Here is a 20549-nt window from a genome sequence, read left to right as displayed (position 1 = left end):
ACTTGTAGAGATAGCTTGCATCTCGGAAAAGGACATGGGCTACTTTTTATCCTGGAATTAGATAGTAGGTAACTATTTTATTGGTGTCAGTATAGCAAATAGCGTTATATTTGCGTATCTGATAATTTAATTTATAAAAATCATGAATAATTTTAGATGATCTATTTACTTAACTTTTTTGAAATCAAGAAAAACCTCGCTATTATACCAATGTTACCCGTTTCCAATGTAAACCATAGACTCACAAATGTGTGTTTCTAAAGCATTTCTAAAGTTACCCACATTTGTTGGGACCAATAAAAAGACAGTAGCAGTGTCTCTATTTTTAGAGATCTTGTCCTATTTTAGGGCGAATCAACTTTTATCAGGTACAGTTTAGGGCGTCTTTTATGTAGATAGGTAAGGGCTTAGGGTAATTTGGGGTTTAAATCAAGCTTCAGGTGGCAGCCCCAAATTTTTTATAGCCGTACAATTATTTGTGCTGTGTAACTAGTCTATTAACATGTTCAAGACAACATAAAATGATGTTCTTACAATTATAAAATTAATGTAAAATAGTTAATTATTGTAATGCGCCCTACATCATGGTTTTCAAACAACGTTTAGGGTAATTTGGGGTGAATTCTTACTGAAACTAGGGTAAACCCGAAATCATAAGTGGAAACACTATATTGGAAAACGCTTGTTTGAATTCGTCTATTCACCGTGTCAGTGTCACTTTTGACCATAGATTAATATGCTTTTGACTTTAGTGTTTGACCTTTTATCAAGTTTGACAAGCACACAGTACACACCAATACTATTTACAAACAAAAGCAAATCCACCGGCAAAAAACCCGTTTCTTTTGTTTTTATTAGGCATATTAAACAAAGAATCATAACTAATAATAAGTTAATTGATGCACCTATCGATAAGTGTTTTATAAAGTAAGGCACATCATGGGCTATTTAATCCCTTTGTGCAAAAAAGTTATAAGCAACGTTAGAGTAAGTTTTTACATTGTTTATCAATTGTTAATTAAAAAGCTTTATCCACAAGAAGCCAAAAAGACAATTATTTGTTCGTAAATCGTAATTTATTACTTGTGTTGCTTTAAATAAGCTTTAAGTAGGTACTTATATACATTTCTAGGGTTCCGTACCTCAAAAGGAAAAACGGAACCCTTATAGGATCACTTTGTTGTTTACAATATTCTGGATTGTTGCAAGATTTTATATGTATTTACTGAATTCCTCAAGTAAGTAGGTATCCTTCTAATCTTTGGTTCAGGAAAATTTTGAAGTTGTGCCTAATACACTGCTTTTTTCGACCTTGTACTAACATTAACGAAATTACTATAAGTTAAAACCTTCTGACATATTACTTACTTCTATTTTCGGGTACTTCACCCGAAAATTGTCTCTTTTTCTGCAAAAATTGCACATATCCGGGTACGGGGTACCCGGGTATAAGAAAAGATAATAAGGGTAATAAAAGTCGAGTACGCGAAAACCCTAGTGCAGACCGTTTGTATCTATTATAAAAATTAATTTTAAGCAAGGAATATAATCATTGTCATAGTTTCGACAACTCGCCTGACCTTGATGTTTTGTTCACAGACTGTGCTAGAATCAGGGAGTGTGGGGAACGCGTCGTCGTCTGATGAAGAGCTGGAACAGTGGGAGCAGATCTTCATGATGAGGGATGAGAACGGGAACAGCTATAATGACAAGTGAGTGCATTTTATTGGCTACAAGTAAGCGCTTGTCTGCGATTTCGTCTATGGAAGCGAACTAACTGGCAAGGGTATGGAAGTTTTTTATTAAACTTCTTGTACATGGTTTCTACACGGCAATGTGTCGGAACGCTAAATGGCTTGGCAGTATGGCTTTACTGGTAGGGTGGTAACTAGTCACGGCCGTAGCCTTCCACCAGACCAGACCAGAGAATATTATTTAAAATTATGAATTCCTGAATTGCCACTACTCTTATTTTTTTTTACAGTAAGTATTGAAAGTGGACAAGTTATGCTAAGTTATTTTTCTTCTATTTTTTTTTCATTTCAGAATCGAGATTTATAACTCATTTCAATATCTATGGCTTAAATTATTTTATGCTGTTAATAGTTCTAATTATATAAAACTAGCTGCCCCGGCGAACTTCGTACCGCCTAACAGTAAATTCTTTTTCAGGAATTTTTTTAAATTTTTCTCCGTAAGAACCATCCCCGTACTTCAAGGAATATTATGAAAAAAGAATTAGCGAAATCGGTTCAGCTGTTCTCGAGATTTGCGATCAGCAACACATTCAGCGATTCATTTTTATATATAGAGATAAATAAATTGTTCCTCTGCTACTATTGGTCTTATCTTTCTCAACTTAACTTTCTGAATAACTTAAAATAAGTATTTTAAATAATAAATTCCCTATGACAATACAGACTGACATCTGACATCTATATTATGTAAAAATAAAATGTACTCCAGACTAGCTCCAGAACAGTTTTAAACAATTCCAGTCTCCTAGTAAAATGATAAATTAAAATTTCAATATGAAATTATCTTAGTAACTAAATTTTTTTGTGTAGAAGGAAGAAGCGAAGCATATGGTGTCGACCGTCATGCATACCAGTATCGATAGTAATAGTTCTGATAGTACTAGTGGTGTTGGTGCCACTTCTGGACCAGCCCAACATTGTGCAGGTGCTGCCCACTGCTGCTCACGTCAACTTGCATTGCTCAGACGAATGTAGGTGAGTGCCCACCTTAGTAGTGTTCCAGTACCTATAGTAATAGTGCTGATAATATTAGTGGTGTTGGTGCCACTGCTGGACCAGCCTAACATTGTGCCGGTGCTGGTCACTGCTGCTCACGTCAACTTGCATTGCGCAGACGGGACTACATCTTCGGCCACCTTTGGACAAAAAAACACTTTGGCCAAATATTGGGCTTCGGCCAAAAAACCTAAGGTTTCTGGCAAATGCTGAAATTGAACGAATTGACTATCATTGGTCATAAATCTCAACATAACTTTTAAAAAATATTCGCTGTTAGCGAATCGTGAACTGAATAGGTTTTCAAAGGTTGGCCTTGGGCCAGAAACTTTGACACTAGTAAATGCCACCTTGATAATCACAATATTATAATAGTGATAGTACTGATACTACTTGTGGTGTCAGTGCCACTTCTGGACCAGCCAAACATTGCATAGTTGTGACAGAAGGTTTGAAATGGCACTTCTATAGGTACTAATATAGTTCAATGCTTAAACCGGGTCATTCGGATCACACATACACACACGCGTGATTCAAAAGAAAGAAAGAGAAAACGTTTATTTTTTAAAGCTGTGCCCACATTACCAGTTAGACCTAGTTAGGTCATCCCGGCGCCTCTAATACTTGAGCATAGTAAATAGTATAATTTTTTTTTCAGGTTATCGTTAGTGGAAAGTATTCCGGAGGGCCACATGTATCCTCCCAATACAACGCACACACGGACCAAAAACGCTTGGTTAGATTTGATAGACGAAGCTCAATCTTCAATAGAAATCGCCTCTTTCTATTGGACACTTAGGTTTAACGAAATATATCCTTATAACTCTTCTGTAGACGTAAGTACTAATTGCTCTGTATATTTTTTCCTTGTTTCTTGGTGTAGTTGCTACATATAACTCATACTGTTATAAATGTGAAAGTGTGTCTGTTAGCTTTCACGGCCAATCCATTTAAATGATTTAGACGAAAAGTATAGAAAAAGCTTGCATGCGTGCGGAGCGGAAGGACATACGCTACGTTTAGTCCCGGAAAATCCAAGAATTCCCATTGGATTTCCAAAAACCTAAGTCCACATGGGCGAAGTTGCAGGCATCATCTAGAGATTCATACAATATGGGGCTACTCAAGGGGCGGACCAACAAATTCCTGAAAAGCCGGCCACGCATCGGCAGTTCCTTTGGTGCTGCAAATGTTCATGGGCGGTAATCACTTAACATCAGGTAACCCACCTGCTCGTCTGCTCGCTATCTCTATTAAAGAAAAGTGATAGCTTGCACCTCGCGATGGATATAGACATCTTTGTAACATCTGCTTTTACCCATACCTACTGAATAATTTGTTTGCAGGGTGAGCAAGTATTCCAAGCCTTACTTGCAGCTGGAACGAAGAGAAAAATAAATTTGAAAATTGCTCAAAACTGGCCTTCAAAGTCCTATCCTAACGTAGATACTGAATATTTAATTAAGAAAAAGGCTGCCCAGGGTAAATATGTGTTTTAAAGCGAATTACCTAATCTTATTTCTACTTTGTCAGGGAACCTAACTTTAATTTAGAAAACCTATTCAATGACACAATTGACACCTGCCCAGCCATAATCCATCGATTAAATCTTAGCACTCATTAGATTGAGACAAATCTATTGTTGTATGAATCATTAAAATCGCCAACGCGTCTATTCTCTAAAACACCACATACAAACAAACAAAAACATGAATTACCTATATCTATAGACTGATAGAACCCATATTTGACACTCGCAAATAAATCAAAACTGAAGGGTCCTTCTCGTTGGCTTAGGATAATGAAAGGCACAAATAAAGGAAAAAAAATCTGAAAATTGTTACTTTGTAAAATACACAAATAAAAGTTGCACAAAAAATATTTACAAACTTACATTTTACAGTTACATTTGTAGTTGGAGATAATTTCCGCATCAAATAACTACACATATCTTTCAAAGCTGCAGATCTCTCGGTGCGCGAGACCGACTCGCACTTACTGGATTTTTTATTAGTATTACTAATAGGTAGGTATTTAATTTTTCTCTTCTTCTTCTTTTCGAGTCGATAGTTTAACTGGTTAGCTTTTGTAATACGACTAAAAAGTCACAGTTGTGGTGTTCGCTCGCTCAGGGTCCGCAGCCTCAACTTCTCGAAGCTGCTGGGTGGCGGCGTGTTACACACCAAGTTCTGGCTGGTGGACCGCACGCACTTCTACATCGGCAGTGCCAACATGGACTGGAGGTCGCTCACACAGGTACTAGCCCTAGAACGCTCGGCAATTAATCGCACGCGGTTTTGGATTAGCTAAGCCGCATCGATGTCCATGTACTACAGTCCGGTTTGCCTTGAAGAAAAGTTAAACAAGTTAAGCGACAAGCTACTAAGAATAGGAATGGGTAAGAGGCGCACTATACGCAGCCCATGGCACCTTGGTACCCCGAATCGACAATGAAATCATGATACGAGTGAAAACCTCACTTCAGAAGGTCTAAAGCGCCGGGTAAATTGCGTGGCTTACGCGTTTCTTCGAGAAGATTTCTGTAATTTGTAATCTTTTAAGGAAACTAAAAAAAAGCGATACCAGGCTGGGCTCACTAATTGATCATGTGGCCCGAGACATTCAGCGACAACGGCATCCTAAAGGTAATTGCTGCCAGGCCTGACTGTCCCATACTACACCACTGTGTGGCGGTAGCTATTGGGTCAGTAAAATAAAATTAATTGTACCTACCCACTAATGAACTAAAAATACTAACTTACCATTTAAGGAAAAAACTGTAACTAACATACTAACAATCTATGGATCTATGAATGGTCTGAAATCAACGTTTATTTATTTATTTATTTATTTATATACATACAGTGGCGTATCCCTTGATGACACTTAACTTGCCCAAGACACACGACTTCTTTGTTTGATTGAATCAACCGCATCGGACCGAATCGGATCGAAACGAATAGCACCAGACCGGTTTGGACTGCACCGGACGAACCGATCTGGTCTAGTTCAATCCGGTCAAACTTACTGTCACGAAAAATCCGTAGAGACTTCGTTTTTGTCGGGCATTCAGACAAAAACAACAGACGATGTGCCTAGTTTGACGGCTTTTATTCAGAATAGCCGTTCTAATGCCAAACCGTAATAACAACTTGAATTTTAAATCTGTTTGCAGGTCAAGGAGTTGGGTATAGTCGCCTACAACTGTTCCTGTCTTGCGACCGATTTGGGGAAAATATTTGATGTGAGTTTTTAAACCTAATAGTTGATATTTGTATTTATAATGACAAAAAATATTTGGTTCCTCTACCACAACGAGACCTTTGTATACCTAGTCTGTGACAGGTCGAGATGGCAATCGGAGAGGGAACGCCCCGCACACATGCACAGCCCCCGCGCAAACCCGGTGCGGGCGAGCGCGGTTGACGTGTGGGTGTGCGAGGCGTCCCCCCGCCTCATACCCCGATTGCCATTTCGACCTGTCACAGACTAGGTATACAAAGGTCTCGTTGTTTCTGGATATTATTTTCAACGCATTCAGATCGTTGTTCGGTTGAAATTTATGGGAATGCATTCTTTTTTATAATTTTCTAATGCACACCATAAAGCTTGCACAGAGATCTATTATCATTGGTCAATTAGGAACGCATTCGTAAGCTGGTGATTTTTAAAATTCATGTCGCAAGACAATACAAATGAAATGAAAAGTCCTGACTCCCAACGCCCAGCCCTAACCCTTGGACCTAGAAAGCTGAAATTTTGCACAGATATTCCCTTTATATTGTAAACAGGGAATACGACCATATTTTTCGAAACTCCCACGAGAGCGAACCTGCGGGCAGTCGCTAGTAGACTAGTAAAAAGAGCCTTTACTGTGTGAGGCTGATATTACGATACCTACAGTACGTGGCAGAAAGTAATGTACATGGGCCTTTAGAATGACATTCCAACTTTGTAGAGCGATGTCTCTGTCACTCATACCTATATGACCTTTTGTCGGTCTCAGAAACAGGGCTCTACAAATTTGCTATCTCCTTCTAAAGGTTGATGTACATTACTTTCGGCCGCTTAGTACAGTTGGGGTCCCAAGGTGCTGAAATGGCGACCTCGCACCGGTAGGCGCAGTGTTGGAAGACCCGCCACTAGGTGGAAGAACGACATCAGACGAGTCGCAGGGAGCCGCTGGATTTAGGCGGCGCAAGACCTTGGCGTGTGGAAGTCCTTACAAGAGATCTATGTCCAGCAGTGAACCTCTATCGGTTGACGATGATGATGATGATGATGACTGTACAGTAGTAGACAACTCTAGCCTGTTGATAAATATGGCATGTGAATAAATTGTGAAATGCACGCTAAATGATCGCATGTGGAGCGCTAAAAATAACAAATATGACGCCGTCCTTGTATAGCAATGGCCAATGACAAAGTAAATACAAGGTTTTTATCGCTATAATAACTATTTATTTTGTTGATTGTTTTCATTGCTGCAATCTACGTGATTGTTTTGTACAGAATGTTTAGGGTCGATCTCATCGTGTTTTGACATTCTCCATAAGCATGCGGCAAATCAACGTAATTCCGATGTTATAGTAGGGATAGTGGCAAACCGATTCCGTTGTCTTACTCTAAACTAAATTTAGAGTATCTGAATCCTTTTTAACAATGCTAAAAAGGGACAGAACATGAACTTACATTTAAAGACTTTAAATTTTAGTGCACAAATTAAAACAGTAGGCTCGCGACTGTGCGCTAAAATCGCGGGTTTTACCATCTAAAAATTAAATTTAAAACTGTCAAACTGCGTCTGTCCTTTTCATATTACATTAGTCAAAAGAGGATGCGAATACTCTAAAATTAGGTTGTGCTCAGAATCAGTACCACTGTACCTGTAATTCGCGACAGGTGGAGATGGCAATCGGGGTATGAGGCGGGGGACGGACGGACACACGACGCCCCGGACACTCGCCCTATCCTGCGCCGTGTTAGTGCGGGGCGTCTCCACCACGATTGCTATCTCAACCTGTCGCGTACTTTACTTAACCCAGTCCGTCAAAAGATAAGTTTTTAGTGGGTGGTCACGAAATTCCAGAAGAAGGCGATATCTCCAATTGATTATCTCATTTTATTAAACAAAAGTTTACTGTACTACAGATAAACTTTTAGCAAAAAAAGTCTCCATTTCATAAAAATATGACAATTAAATAAGTTTTGATAGAAATACAGAAACTCGTGAGTAAACGTTGTAAGGAAACACTTTATCGTAAAACTTTGAAAATGGTACAGACTGGTACCAGCAAACGGGGTCGCATAATAACAAATTACTTCCGTTATTTCGCTGTAGTTATCATTGCTACACTTACTATAGCTAAGGTACTGTAGTAAATACTGATGAGATGTATTTCGCACTATATATTTTTTGTGTAACACTGATAGACTAGGTAGCTTGTAGGGACTTGCACACGCCACGCTCTTGCGCAGCCTGAATGCTGCGGGTCGTTTCCGTTGGCGAGATCGCCATTCTAGCACCTTGAGACCCATCTGTCGGTTTTTCTAACATTTGCCCATTGCCACTTCAGCTTCGTAACCCGTGGATGTCATGTCGGTTACTCTGGTGGGACTAATGAGGGAGATCCATAGGAGCCTATGGATCTCCTCATTTTTTATTGATAATATTTTGATATATAAGAAACTCGAAGCCTAGCTCTTTTCATCACCCGATGAGGGGTGAGCTTTTCTAAGCTTCCCGAATGCTGCCCAGGCCGAATTTTCGTTATTTAGGATTTTACCTACTGAAATCCCCCTCGGTAGCCACACACGGTAGCCACCCTCAGCGCGTATTGGGAGCTCCGAGGTCTCTTACGAATATGTCATGTAAATTTATTTAATTTTGTTTATTTGAAGAAGTAATTAACAGCGTATACTTACATAATTAGGGTTATTTAAATCTTACAGTCGTACTCAAGAGTCGCTTAATCGTTACCCAAGTCTAGTTAAAACGAGACAGAGTTTATCTCTCACATAATCTGTTCTAACCCAATCCTAAAGTCAACGATTTAGCGACATTTATTACATTACGATTTAATGTAATAAATGTGTCCGCTTTAAATATTATTTCCAAATAGCTCAGCTGAGTTAGATAGGTAGCTGTTTTGTGGCTCTTAGCAGAATTTGTTTCTGAACCGATGGTAGAGTCTTGAGTTATCGTAAGAGTCACAAGAGCATTGGAAATTACTGATATTTGAATTTAAAACGCAAGCAAGCCTGAAGTGGTAGTGGACCAAGTCATGCCTGTCCGTAGAGTCGATGGCTGTTGGAGCTGGAGACCGCGTTTAAGCAAGCGTAGTGTGGGATGCCCTCCAGCACGATGGACTGACGATATAAAGAGGCTGGCGGCAGGTGGCTGGATGAAGAAGCTGAAGACCGGGTGTGGTGGGCGCTCTTTAGGGAATGCCTGTGTCAAACATTGGACGTCAACAGTCTGATGGTGATGATGAGTGATGATAAATTTAAAATGAGATGTTTTCCTGCGCAGGGTGTACTGGAGCTTAGGCGCAGGCGGGATGCGGTTCCGGCGTCGTGGCCCACAGAGCTCAGCACGGACATCGACATGGAACACCCGGTCAACCTCTCCAGCTACGGCGCCTATATCACCGTGAGTTACACTGGTGTACTGGACCTAGACGCGGCGGCGTGGCCCGCAGAGCTCAGCAACGGACATCGACATGGAACACCCCGGTCAACCTCTCCAGCTACGGCGCCTATATCACCGTTGAGTTACACTGTGTACTGGACCTAGACACGGCGTCGTGGCCCGCAGAGCTCAGCACGGACATCGACATGGAACACCCGGTCAACCTCTCCAGCTACGGCGCCTATATCACCGTGAGTTACACTGTGTGTAACTGGACCTAGACGCGGCGTCGTGGCCCGCAGAGCTCAGCAACGGACATCGACATGGAACACCCGGTCAACCTCTCCAGCTACGGCGCCTATATCACCGTGAGTTACACTGTGTACTGGACCTAGACGCGGCGTCGTGGCCCGCAGAGCTCAGCACGGACATCGACATGGAACACCCGGTCAACCTCTCCAGCTACGGCGCCTATATCACCGTGAGTTACACTGTGTACTGGACCTAGACACGGCGTCGTGGCCCGCAGAGCTCAGCACGGACATCGACATGGAACACCCGGTCAACCTCTCCAGCTACGGCGCCTATATCACCGTGAGTTACACTGTGTACTGGACCTAGACGCGGCGTCGTGGCCCGCAGAGCTCAGCACGGACATCGACAATGGAACAACCCGGTCAACCTCTCCACTACGGCGCCTATATCACCGTGAGTTTACACTGTGTACTGGACCTAGACGCGGCGTCGTGGCCCCTCAGAGCTCAGCACGGACATCGACATGGAACACCCGGTCAACCTCTCCAGCTACGGCGCCTATATCTACCGTGAGTTACACTGTGTACTGGACCTAGACACGGCGTCCGTGGCCCACAAGCTCAGCACGGAGCATGGGCGTTCTCAATCCGTTAAATCGTCATGCAAACTGAACATACAAGAAATTGGAGTGGCCGCAAGAAAAACAATTTTATGAATTCTCTCCTCCAATTTATGAAATAGGATTTTACTAAATGAATCGCAGAAATGTGTTACAGTTGTTACGTTAGGGGAACGCCAACCTGCAGAGGTTAAAGTTAAATAAAACAGATTCAGTTGTTGACAAAGGGCTTCCGACCTGAAAGATCTTCCATTTGAAAAAACATTGAAGATTGGTATTAAAAAAAACAAATTTACATATAGCTACTCCTAAGTAGGTATTTAATCAATAGATGTCAAAAATTTGTTAGTGCTTACACAGTTTGGGAGAACACAGACCTGCAAAACCGTTAAAGGAATAAAGCCTGTGTTTCAGTTGTAATAATAAAAGGCCGCCGATCTTCCACTCTGCAAGTCTGCATTCCTCCTTACACAGAAAATTATACGCCTTTCCAAAAAGTCAAATAACGTTATTGGGCACTCGTCGACCTCTACGTGTCTTCCAATAACCCTGCGAGGCTCTGTTAAAGAGCACAACAATTGTGTGCGGGATTAATCTAAAATCACAAAGATACTGCAACCATAGCACATACTTAGCTCTTCCCGAAGTCAAAAATTCTATAATCATGAATATTAACATTAAAGCCCTAATAATATCAGATAGTATCGCAACACCGATCAGTGCGATTACACATTTTACTCTTCCGTGACGGAAGCTCTGCTTGCCGCATGGCAACACAGCTCTGATTACTTGCACAAATAGTAATAGAATAGCCGTAGAAACTATTAATATATACGTCATCGTTATATTAATCTCCACTATGGCGCCTTTAAATATAATGGAACTACTTCAAAAATTACCTCAAGAACAAGCAGTGTGCCGAACGTAAAGGCAGTCGCCTTCAACTTTTCATGCGAGATGTCGCCGTAAAAAACTAACACAAGTCTTAAGTACGCAAACAAAGACGCACACAAGCGACCAACAGAGAGACAGTTGGAATAAGTACGAGTTAGTATCGTTATAAAATGGTTAGGATAGGCCTGCGCATGCGCAGTAAACAGACACAAGTGCAATGTGCCAATTACAATTTGATTGATGCTGATGTAGTTGTGAAGGGATTGCCATTTCGGATGTAAGCACCACACTACAATTAGAACTACAGAACATATCAACGACAAAACACCTCCTATTGCTGAAGAAATGAATTCCGGTTTCATTTTTTGCGCGATTATAGGAGTGTGTAACTTTACTACCAGTGCGTGCGGCTTGAATTTAATTATAAAATATAATAACCATCCAATAAAAGTACTCATATAATTATCCTGAGCTCGAATTGATACCGTAGGTCCTAATGACGATATTAACTAATAACTAACCTACTGATTAGTATTTTTATTTTAGAGCTCAACAGTCGTAAAGGGAAAACGCCAGAGAATTCCTGTTTGACGCGCCGATACACAAAATATCCTGATTCTTGATTTCCTTATAAACGAAACACAAGCTTGCAAACATATAAAGTGACGCGGTGGCAGAAAGCAGCGTGGCCAAAGACATGCGATAACAAGGCGCTTTTTTTTAATTGGTACATTAAACGGTTACAATCTCTCGCTCGCTTCTTAGACATTGCCCCCACCGCCGACAAGAAAAGCGACTAGCTAACCACTATTTTCTCGCTCAAGAAACGTATAAATCATGTGTTATTTCGTGTCATAAAAGAGATAAATATTATAGTCGATCGCTGACTGTGCACACTGTCGGCAAAAACGCTCTTTACGAAAGTATGAAATACTCCAAATGTTTCCGTTCCCGAGCTGACCCCGAGGCTACAAGCACCGCGATGAAAGCCTAACTGCTTAGAATGCTAAACAAGAAACAATCGTTCAGGCAATAGTAGCCAATATGCGAAATTCAAACACTGAACATCGAAGGAAGTGGAGTGGCATTTAAAAAAAACAAAACGCAATAGAGCTACTCCTAAGTATATATTTAATCAATGGATGGGAAAAATTTGTTACAGTGCTTACATGCACAGTTAGACCCATTACGTCTTTGGGAGAACGCAAACCTGCAAAGAGAAGGAAATAAAGGTGAGTTTCAGTTGTAATACAAAAGGGCCGGCGATCTTCCCACTCTGCAAGGCTGCGTTCCCCCTTACACACAGAAACTACACGCATTTCCAAAAAGTCAAAAAACGTTATTCGGTATACGGTCGAGCTCTACGTTTCTTCCAATAATCCTGCGAGGCTCTGTTAAAGAGCACAACATTGTGTGCGGGATTAATCTAAAATCACAAAGATACTGCAACCATAGCACATACTTAGCTCTTCCCGAAGTTAAAACTCTATAATCATGATATTAACATTAAGGCCCTAATAGTATCAGATAGTATCGCAACACCGATCAGTGCGATTACACATTTTACTTTTCCGTGACGGAAGCTCTGCTTGCCGCATGGGCAACACTGCTCTGATTACTTGGCACAAATATTAATAGAATAGCCGTAGAAACTATTATATATACGTCATCATCGTTATATTAAACCTCTCTACGCCTTCAAATATAAATGGAACTACTTCAAAAATGACCTCAAGAACAAGCAGTGTGCCGAACGTAAAGGGCAGTCGCCTTCAACTTTTCATGCGAGATGTCGCCGTAAAAAACTAACACAAGTCTTAAGTACGCAAACAAAGACGCACAAAGCGACCAACAAAAAGACAGTTGCAATAAGTAGATAGTTAGTACCATTATAAAATAGTTAAAATAGGTTGCTTGAACAGTAAATAAACACAAGTGTAATGTGCCAATTACAATTTGATTGATGCTGATGTAGTTGTGAAGGGATTGCCATTTCGGATGTAAGCACCACACTACAATTAGCACTATAGAACATATCAACGACAAACACCTCCTATTGCTGAAGAAATATATTCCGGTTTCATTTTTTGCGCGATTATAGGAGTGTGTAACTTTACTACCAGTGCGGGCGGCTTGAATTTAATTATAAATATAATAACCATCCAGTAAAAGTACTCATATAATTATCCTGAGGTCGAATTGATACCGTAGGTCCTAATGACGATATTAATTAATAACTAACCTACTGATTAGTATTTTTATTTTAGAGCTCAACAGTCGTAAAGGGAAAACGCAATCGTGCGTTATTAACACCAGAGACTTCTTGTTTTGACGCGCAGATACACAAAATATCCTGAATTTTTGATTTTTAGATAAACGAAACACAATCTTAAAAACATATAAAGCGACGTGTGTGCAGAAAGCAGCGTGGCCAAAGAAATGCGATGACAAGGCGCTTTTTTAATGGGTACACTAACGGTTACAATCTAAGACACTCGTTCGCTTCTTAGACAATTGCCCCACTGCACCGCCTACAAGAAAGCGACTAGCTATCCACTATTTTCTCGCCCAATAAACGTATAATCGATGTGTGATTTTGTGTCAATAAAAGATAAATATTAATAGTTGATGATCGTTGACTGTGCACACTGTGGGCAAAAATGCTCTTTACGAAAGTATGAATACTCCAAATGTTTCCCTTCGCGAGCTGACCCCGAGGCTACGAGCGCCTCGATGGAAGCCTAGCTGCTTAGGAATGATAAACAGATAAACAATCGTTTAAGCAATAGTAGCCAATATGCGAAATTCAAACACTGAACATCGAAGGAATTGGAGTGGCATTAAAAAAAACAAAACGCAATAGAGCTACTCCTATTAAGTGATTTTAATTAAATGAGAGCCTCAATAGCTCAACCGGTATATGAGTGGACTGAAAACCGAAAGGTCGACGGTTTAAACCCCGCCCGTTGCACTATTGGTCGTACCTTCTCCTAGCACAAGCCTGACGCTTAATTGGAGAGGAAAGGGGAATATTAGTCATTTAATATGGCTAATATTCTTTAAAAAAAAAATGGATGGGAAAAACTTGTTACAGTGCTTACATGCACAGTTAGACCCATTACGTCTTTGGGAGAACGCAAACCTGCAAAGAGAAGGACACACACCTGACTTGAGTTGTAATAACAAAAGGCCACCGACCTTCCCACTGTGCAAGTCTGCGTTCTCCCTTACACACACAAAATTACACGCCTTTCCAAAAAGTCAAATAACGTTATTCGGTATACGTCGAGCTCTACGTTTCTTCCAATAATCCTGCGAGGCTCTGTTAAAGAGCACAACAATTGTGTGTGGAATTAATCTGAAATCACAAATACACTGCAACCATCGCAGATCCATAGCAGTTGACCAGTTAAAAGTTTTATCATCATGAGTTTGTACCACTACAGACATAATAATATCAGATAGTATCGCAACACCGATCAGTGAGATTACACTTTTTACTCTTCCGTGACGGAACCTCTGTTTGCCGCATGGCCACACAGCTCGGATCACTCGCACAAATAGTGGATAGAATAGCCGCAGACACTACGAATGTACACATCACTTCTGTTGCAAACCATGCTTGCGGCGCTATCAATAGAAATGTAACGATTTCAATGTGATGACCTCAAGAACGAGCAGTGAACCGAACGTAAAGGCAGTCGCCTTCAACTTTTCATGTGAGATGTCACCGTAAAACACTAACACAAGTCTTAAGTACGCAAGCAAAGACGCACAAAGCGACCAACAGAGAGACAGTTGAAATAAGTAGCTAGTTAGTGTCGTTATAATATCATTTAGATTGTCCTGCGCTTCTGCAGTAGTAAATAAGACACAAGTGCAATGTGCCAATAACGATTTGATTGGATGCTGATGTAGTTGTGAAGGGAGTGCCATTTCCGATGAAAGCACCACACTGCGATCAGAACTACAGAACATATCAATGATAAAACACCTCCGATTGCTGAAGACGAGAATTCCCATTTTTTGCGGCGATTATTTTAGGAGTAACTTTACCACTGTGCCAGTGCCTAGAATTTAATTATTATGAAATAATATAGTAATCAAACCAGTAAAAGTTGGGTACCTACATATCCTGAGGTACCTAGATATCCTAGTTGATAACGTAGGCCCTAATGAGGACATTAATTAATGACTAAGCTACTGATTTGTATTTTCATTGAGGAGTTCATTAGTTGTAACTTGTAAACAACCGTTCGTTATTAACAATTCTTGTTTAGACAGGCTGATACACAAAATATTATTATTATATCATAGGCATCTTCTAGGCAAGCGCGCCCAATCTTAGGCTCAGAGAGAGCTTCTTCTTCATTCTGGGCCGGTTTCCGCACTTAAACGTTTCCGTCTGTTGTGCGTGCATCGCCCCTCCCCGCTGAAGTAATGCATCATCACTTGCCACCAGGTCTGATTGCAGCCAAGCGCTGGTCTAGGTATAATATTTAAAAAAATCCCGAATTCTTGATGTCCGAAACGAAACACAAACTTGCAAATATACAAAACGACGTAGTGTGGAAGCAGCGTGGCCACAAATTAAGTTAAATACTATGGAGATACGCCCAACGTATGTAATATTTAAGAGCCTCAATAGCTCAACGGGTAAAGGAGTGGACTGAAAACCGAAAGGTCGACGGTTCAAACCCCGCCCGTTGCACTATTGTCGTACCTACTCCTAACACAAGCTTGACGCTTAGTTGGAAAGGAAAGGGGAAGATCAGTCATTAAACATGGCTCTGTTAAAAAAAAATGTCTGTAGATATGAACGGAGTCCTTAAAGCGTAATGAATGTTGGTTCAGAGCTCGCCGCCGCCGCTGAGCCCGGCGGGGCGCACGGCCGACGACGACGCCATCGTGGGCGTCATCGCCGCGGCCGAGGAGTTCGTCTACATCGCCGTCATGGACTACGGGCCCACGCTCGAGTACTCGCCCAAGCTCAAGTAAGTGTCACACATATCATTGTCATTTGCTTCCATTGCTGGACATCCCTTCCCGAAAACAGGCACACACAGATCTCATTCAACCACTTCCCTCCACTTAGTGGATTGATAAGACAGTATAGTGCCCGGCAAACAACTTGGATCTGAAGCAACGTTGTGGGAGAAAATTGGCGAGAAAATCAACCAATCAAGTGCATCCGCCATTCGCCAGCCAATTGCGTCAATGCTCAAGTTGTTTGCCGGGCCCTGCAATATATTTGTTTGCACCTAACATTATTCGTCGTTCGTCTGTCCAGTTAGAGTCGAGTAGAGAGTCTTCCAACCTCACCTCAGTTCCCCTCATCTCAGCCCCCCTCACAGCGGTCCGTGTGGGCCGCAGCGCATTCGTCGCGAGCAGAGACTCTCAAAGAGTCTCAAAGAGTCTCAAAGAAAGAAATCCGGATGGGTTCCAAACTTTACCTACTTCGACTACTCATAAATGAGTCCAGTCGGGTTTTTTTATAATGGATATCACTCACGATAGTTTAAACGATAAAGTATGTCTCCCAACGCTGCGCTTTCCGGTGCTAGGTCGCCATTCTAGCACCTTAGGTCCGCAACGTCTGTCAGTTTTTCAAACTATATGGCCTACTCATATCCACTTCAGTTAGGGGAACCCGTTAAACTATGTTGGTTACTTTGGTTCTATGGATCTCTTCATTACTGATTTGATCACGTAGAGAAATCTAAGCATAGCTCTTTCCATCGCCCGCTGAGTGACTTTGAGCTTTCTTATGAGGGTCATAGTTAGCGACCATGTCTCGGATACATAATATATTATCTTGTTTAGTACTCAGTAGTTAAATCAGTCGTTCCGTTGAGTGTTACGACCGTAAAGCTGGCCGTCCACAAGCATCAAGAGTATCGTCTGTATGACTACATCTTAAGGTTTTCTCGTGTCGTAGATTCTGGCCGAAGATCGACGACGCGATCCGGCGCGCGGCGATCGAGGAGCGCGTGCGGGTGAGGTTGCTGGTGAGCTGGTGGAAGCACTCGCGGCCTGCGGAGGAACACTTCCTCGCCTCGCTGGCCGCGCTTGCGGACTCCTATCCGCGCCTCGACATACAAGTGGTACGTACTGGAGATTCATTTTGAACGTTTACTGAGGTAAAGTATCGTGAACGTTACTTACAGTACGCGGCCGAAACTAATGTACATCGGCCTTTAGAAGGAGATAGCCAGATTTGTAGAGCGTTGTCCCTGTCATTGAGACCGACAAAACGTCATATAGGTCAGAGACATCGCACTACAAAGCCGAAATGACCATTCTAGCGGCCGATGTACCTCACTTTCGGCCGCGTACTGTACTATTCAAAACTAGATGATGCCCGCGACTTCGTCCGCGTGGATTTAGGTTTTTGAAAATCCCATGGGAACCCTATCATTTTCCGGGATAAAAATAGCGTATGTCCTTTCCCGGGATCCAAGCTATCTTTGTATCAAATTTCGTCAAAATCAGTTAAACGGATGGGCCGTGAAAGGCTAGCAGACAGACAGACACTTTAGCATTTATAATATTAGTATGGATAGCCGCCAAATAGAACAGCTGTTTTAAGACCGCCATCCAAAAAATCGAATTTAAAACATAAATTAAATCCACACAGGTGAAGTCACGAGATACAGCTCGCTGACAGACAGACGGACAGCGGAGGCTTAGTAATAGGCTCCTGTTGGCACTCTTCGGGTACGGACCCCTAATGAACGATTCGTTCATTCCAGAGACGTTTCATCGTGCCATCGACTCCCGAGCAGGACAAGATCCCGTTCGCTCGCGTCAACCACAACAAGTACATGGTGACGGACCGGGCCGCCTACATCGGCACCTCCAACTGGTACGGCGACTACTTCGTCAACACGGCCGGCGTCGCCTTCGTGTACGAGCCCTACGGCCTCAACAGCACGCACGACATAAGGGCGGAGCTGCAGCAGGTGTTCGAGAGAGACTGGACTTCCCCTTACGCTGTTCCGTTGAGGAGGTTATAGCGTACGCCACAGACTATGTAACACTTCTTGACTTTTCATTTCATAGGACACTGGCCGATTCTCTCTCTAAACTAAATAGATAGGTTTAAATCGAATGCTATCCTTTTCTGAAGGCGACATTATGAAATGGATAGCAATAGATTTAAACACGGTATCATTTTAGTTTACTTTCGAGATTGTGTACAATGGAATTAGGCACAGTATATACTTACGGGATGTAAATAGAACGCTAGCAAAAACTTAGCGCTATTGTTATACTACCGAAACACAATCCAATACCAATAACCATTTGCCTTATACTTGTTATTTTAGTATTTTTCAAATCCGCAATGTATAGCGTGCAAAACTCGGTGTCAATGCCCCGTCTACGACGCGGCATTAAGAGCAGAAACAGAAACAGCACTATTTTAGGCTCCACCCGCCAACGAGTTGTCGCTGCGATGAAGCAGGCTCTTAACGCTACGGCACCTAACTACGCAACGTTTGTTGAGCTCTAGCGTTTTGTTTGCAATAAATACATTGCTTTTTAAAATACAGGTTTAAAAATATCGCGTTTTTTCAGAAATCATCAGTACTGTCTTCGTTTTTGCTAGCGTTTTACTTCCACCCTGTATTTGAGAAGCTGGCGAACAAAACTGTGATTATACTTGATCGAAATACTTTTTTTAACCTGAACGTTTTTGGCCCACTAAATACAAATGGTGAACTTATTTCTGAGCAAAACAGTCTAAAACTGTGTTAAACTTGAGGCTAAAGTTCGTGAGTTCGATCACTGAATACTCGTCATTTCCGAAAAAAATTGCCTAAAACATGGCATTTGTGAAGTTTCTTCCTTTCATCCAGTTTTGCTCTTGTAAAATTTAATTTCGTGCAATTACACCATTTTGCTCGAAAGCTTCCTCATTTATAACTGATTTTTGTAAAAAGTATTAACGTTTAGTTAATTCATTAGTTAACTTGAAAAGTTGACTCGTGTGTGATCTGTCGAACAGGTTTCCATGTGTGTAACTTTTTATACTAAACTTCGAATAAAAATCTATTATAATTTTTATGCGTATCCTGTTAATAAATAAGGCCGCAATCACACCTGTACATTTGACTCGACGTAAGTAGCCTACATGATTAACTTACGACTTTACTAATGAAAGCACTCTTAAGTGTTATTTAGGTACCTTAGTAAATTTGGTGTCAATTAATTACGTATGCTGCTTACGTGAGTGAATCTTAAGGTGTAATCGCGGCCTAACAGTATCTTTGTAAATATACACTTTGTCTCCCCAAAAATTTTATTTAGTTAACCACATCAAAAGTATTTACGAAAAGACAACCATAAAATCTGAGCTTAAAATGTGTCTTTTATTATTATTTTTATGTAGACTTATGTGATGCCCTCATGCGTTTCTATAAAAATTGGCTTATTCACGTTTCTAATAATAAATTAATCGTTAGATTTTTAAGGCATTTGATGCTTATGATTTGATACTAAATAAATAAAATCTGTAGTTTTTTTGTAATTTTTCCACCCACTTATAAGAAAATTAAAATATTTAGATAGTCTGAAGTCTTATTTACGATCTTTCGATTTGTTATGTTCGCTCCAACTCCGATAAACTAGCCTAATCTTCAAGTCAGACCCGTCGTGTCGTTACTTCTTTAAGTTTCGCTTAGTTTAGTGTTGGTACTGCCACCTAATAAACATTAATTACTTAACTGTGTAAATACCTACTTTTGTACGAAATATATACGAATCGTAAAGTACCTAGGTAGGTACGTGGTTTAGAACTCTGATAATAATTCATTAAACATTTATGAAAATTGTACCAAGTCAAGTCATAGTACAGTACCTACGCGACAGAAAGTAATGTATATCGACCTTTAGAAGATGTTCTCCTTTAGAAGGAGATAGCGAATTCGTAGCTCATTGAGACCGAAAAAACGTCACATAGTGACAGAGACAACGCTCTACAAAGCCGAAATGTCATTCTAAAGGCCGATGTAGGTACATTACTTTCTACCGCGTAATGTACCTAATTGGTTTTGTATTTTCGTTTTTTACAACCGACTTCCGAAATTAAATTCTTTTTCACTTTCTAGTATTTCTCTTGGAAGTCTGTTGTTTTTTTAGCATTTCCCTTACATAAATATTGTAAAGTTAATACTTAATGATTTTATATATATGGGAAACTGTACTGTATTATAAATCTATGTACTTTGATATTATTTTGTAATTATTAGCATAAGCTCTAAAAGCAATAGCGTGCTATAATGTAAGACAATACGCGTGATATTCGATCTTAAAAATGTAAATAAAGACTACTTCTATCCATAATATCTTTCTTTTTTATGCCCAGTTAATTATGGCAAGAGAATAAGTGTTAGAC

General features: G+C 40.8%; 1 protein-coding gene across 1 annotated transcript in view; it reads left to right on the top strand.

Annotated features, from left to right (window-relative positions):
- Positions 1–18354, top strand: part of LOC117986511 (5'-3' exonuclease PLD3-like) — a 47663-nt gene extending 29309 nt beyond the window's left edge. The window contains 11 exon segments of the mRNA XM_069501787.1: positions 1600–1712; positions 2568–2732; positions 3412–3589; positions 4100–4245; positions 4886–5009; positions 5929–6001; positions 9270–9310; positions 9313–9405; positions 16007–16146; positions 17091–17256; positions 17905–18354. Coding sequence (XP_069357888.1) covers positions 1600–1712; positions 2568–2732; positions 3412–3589; positions 4100–4245; positions 4886–5009; positions 5929–6001; positions 9270–9310; positions 9313–9405; positions 16007–16146; positions 17091–17256; positions 17905–18168 — 1503 coding nt within the window. The 3' untranslated portion in view covers positions 18169–18354.
- Positions 18355–20549: the final 2195 nt, after the last annotated feature.

Source organism: Maniola hyperantus, chromosome 11, assembly GCF_902806685.2.
Source record: "Maniola hyperantus chromosome 11, iAphHyp1.2, whole genome shotgun sequence".
Classification (NCBI taxonomy): domain Eukaryota; kingdom Metazoa; phylum Arthropoda; class Insecta; order Lepidoptera; family Nymphalidae; genus Maniola; species Maniola hyperantus.
Note: the sequence above shows the minus strand (reverse complement) of the source record. Positions and strands in the feature narration are given on the sequence as shown.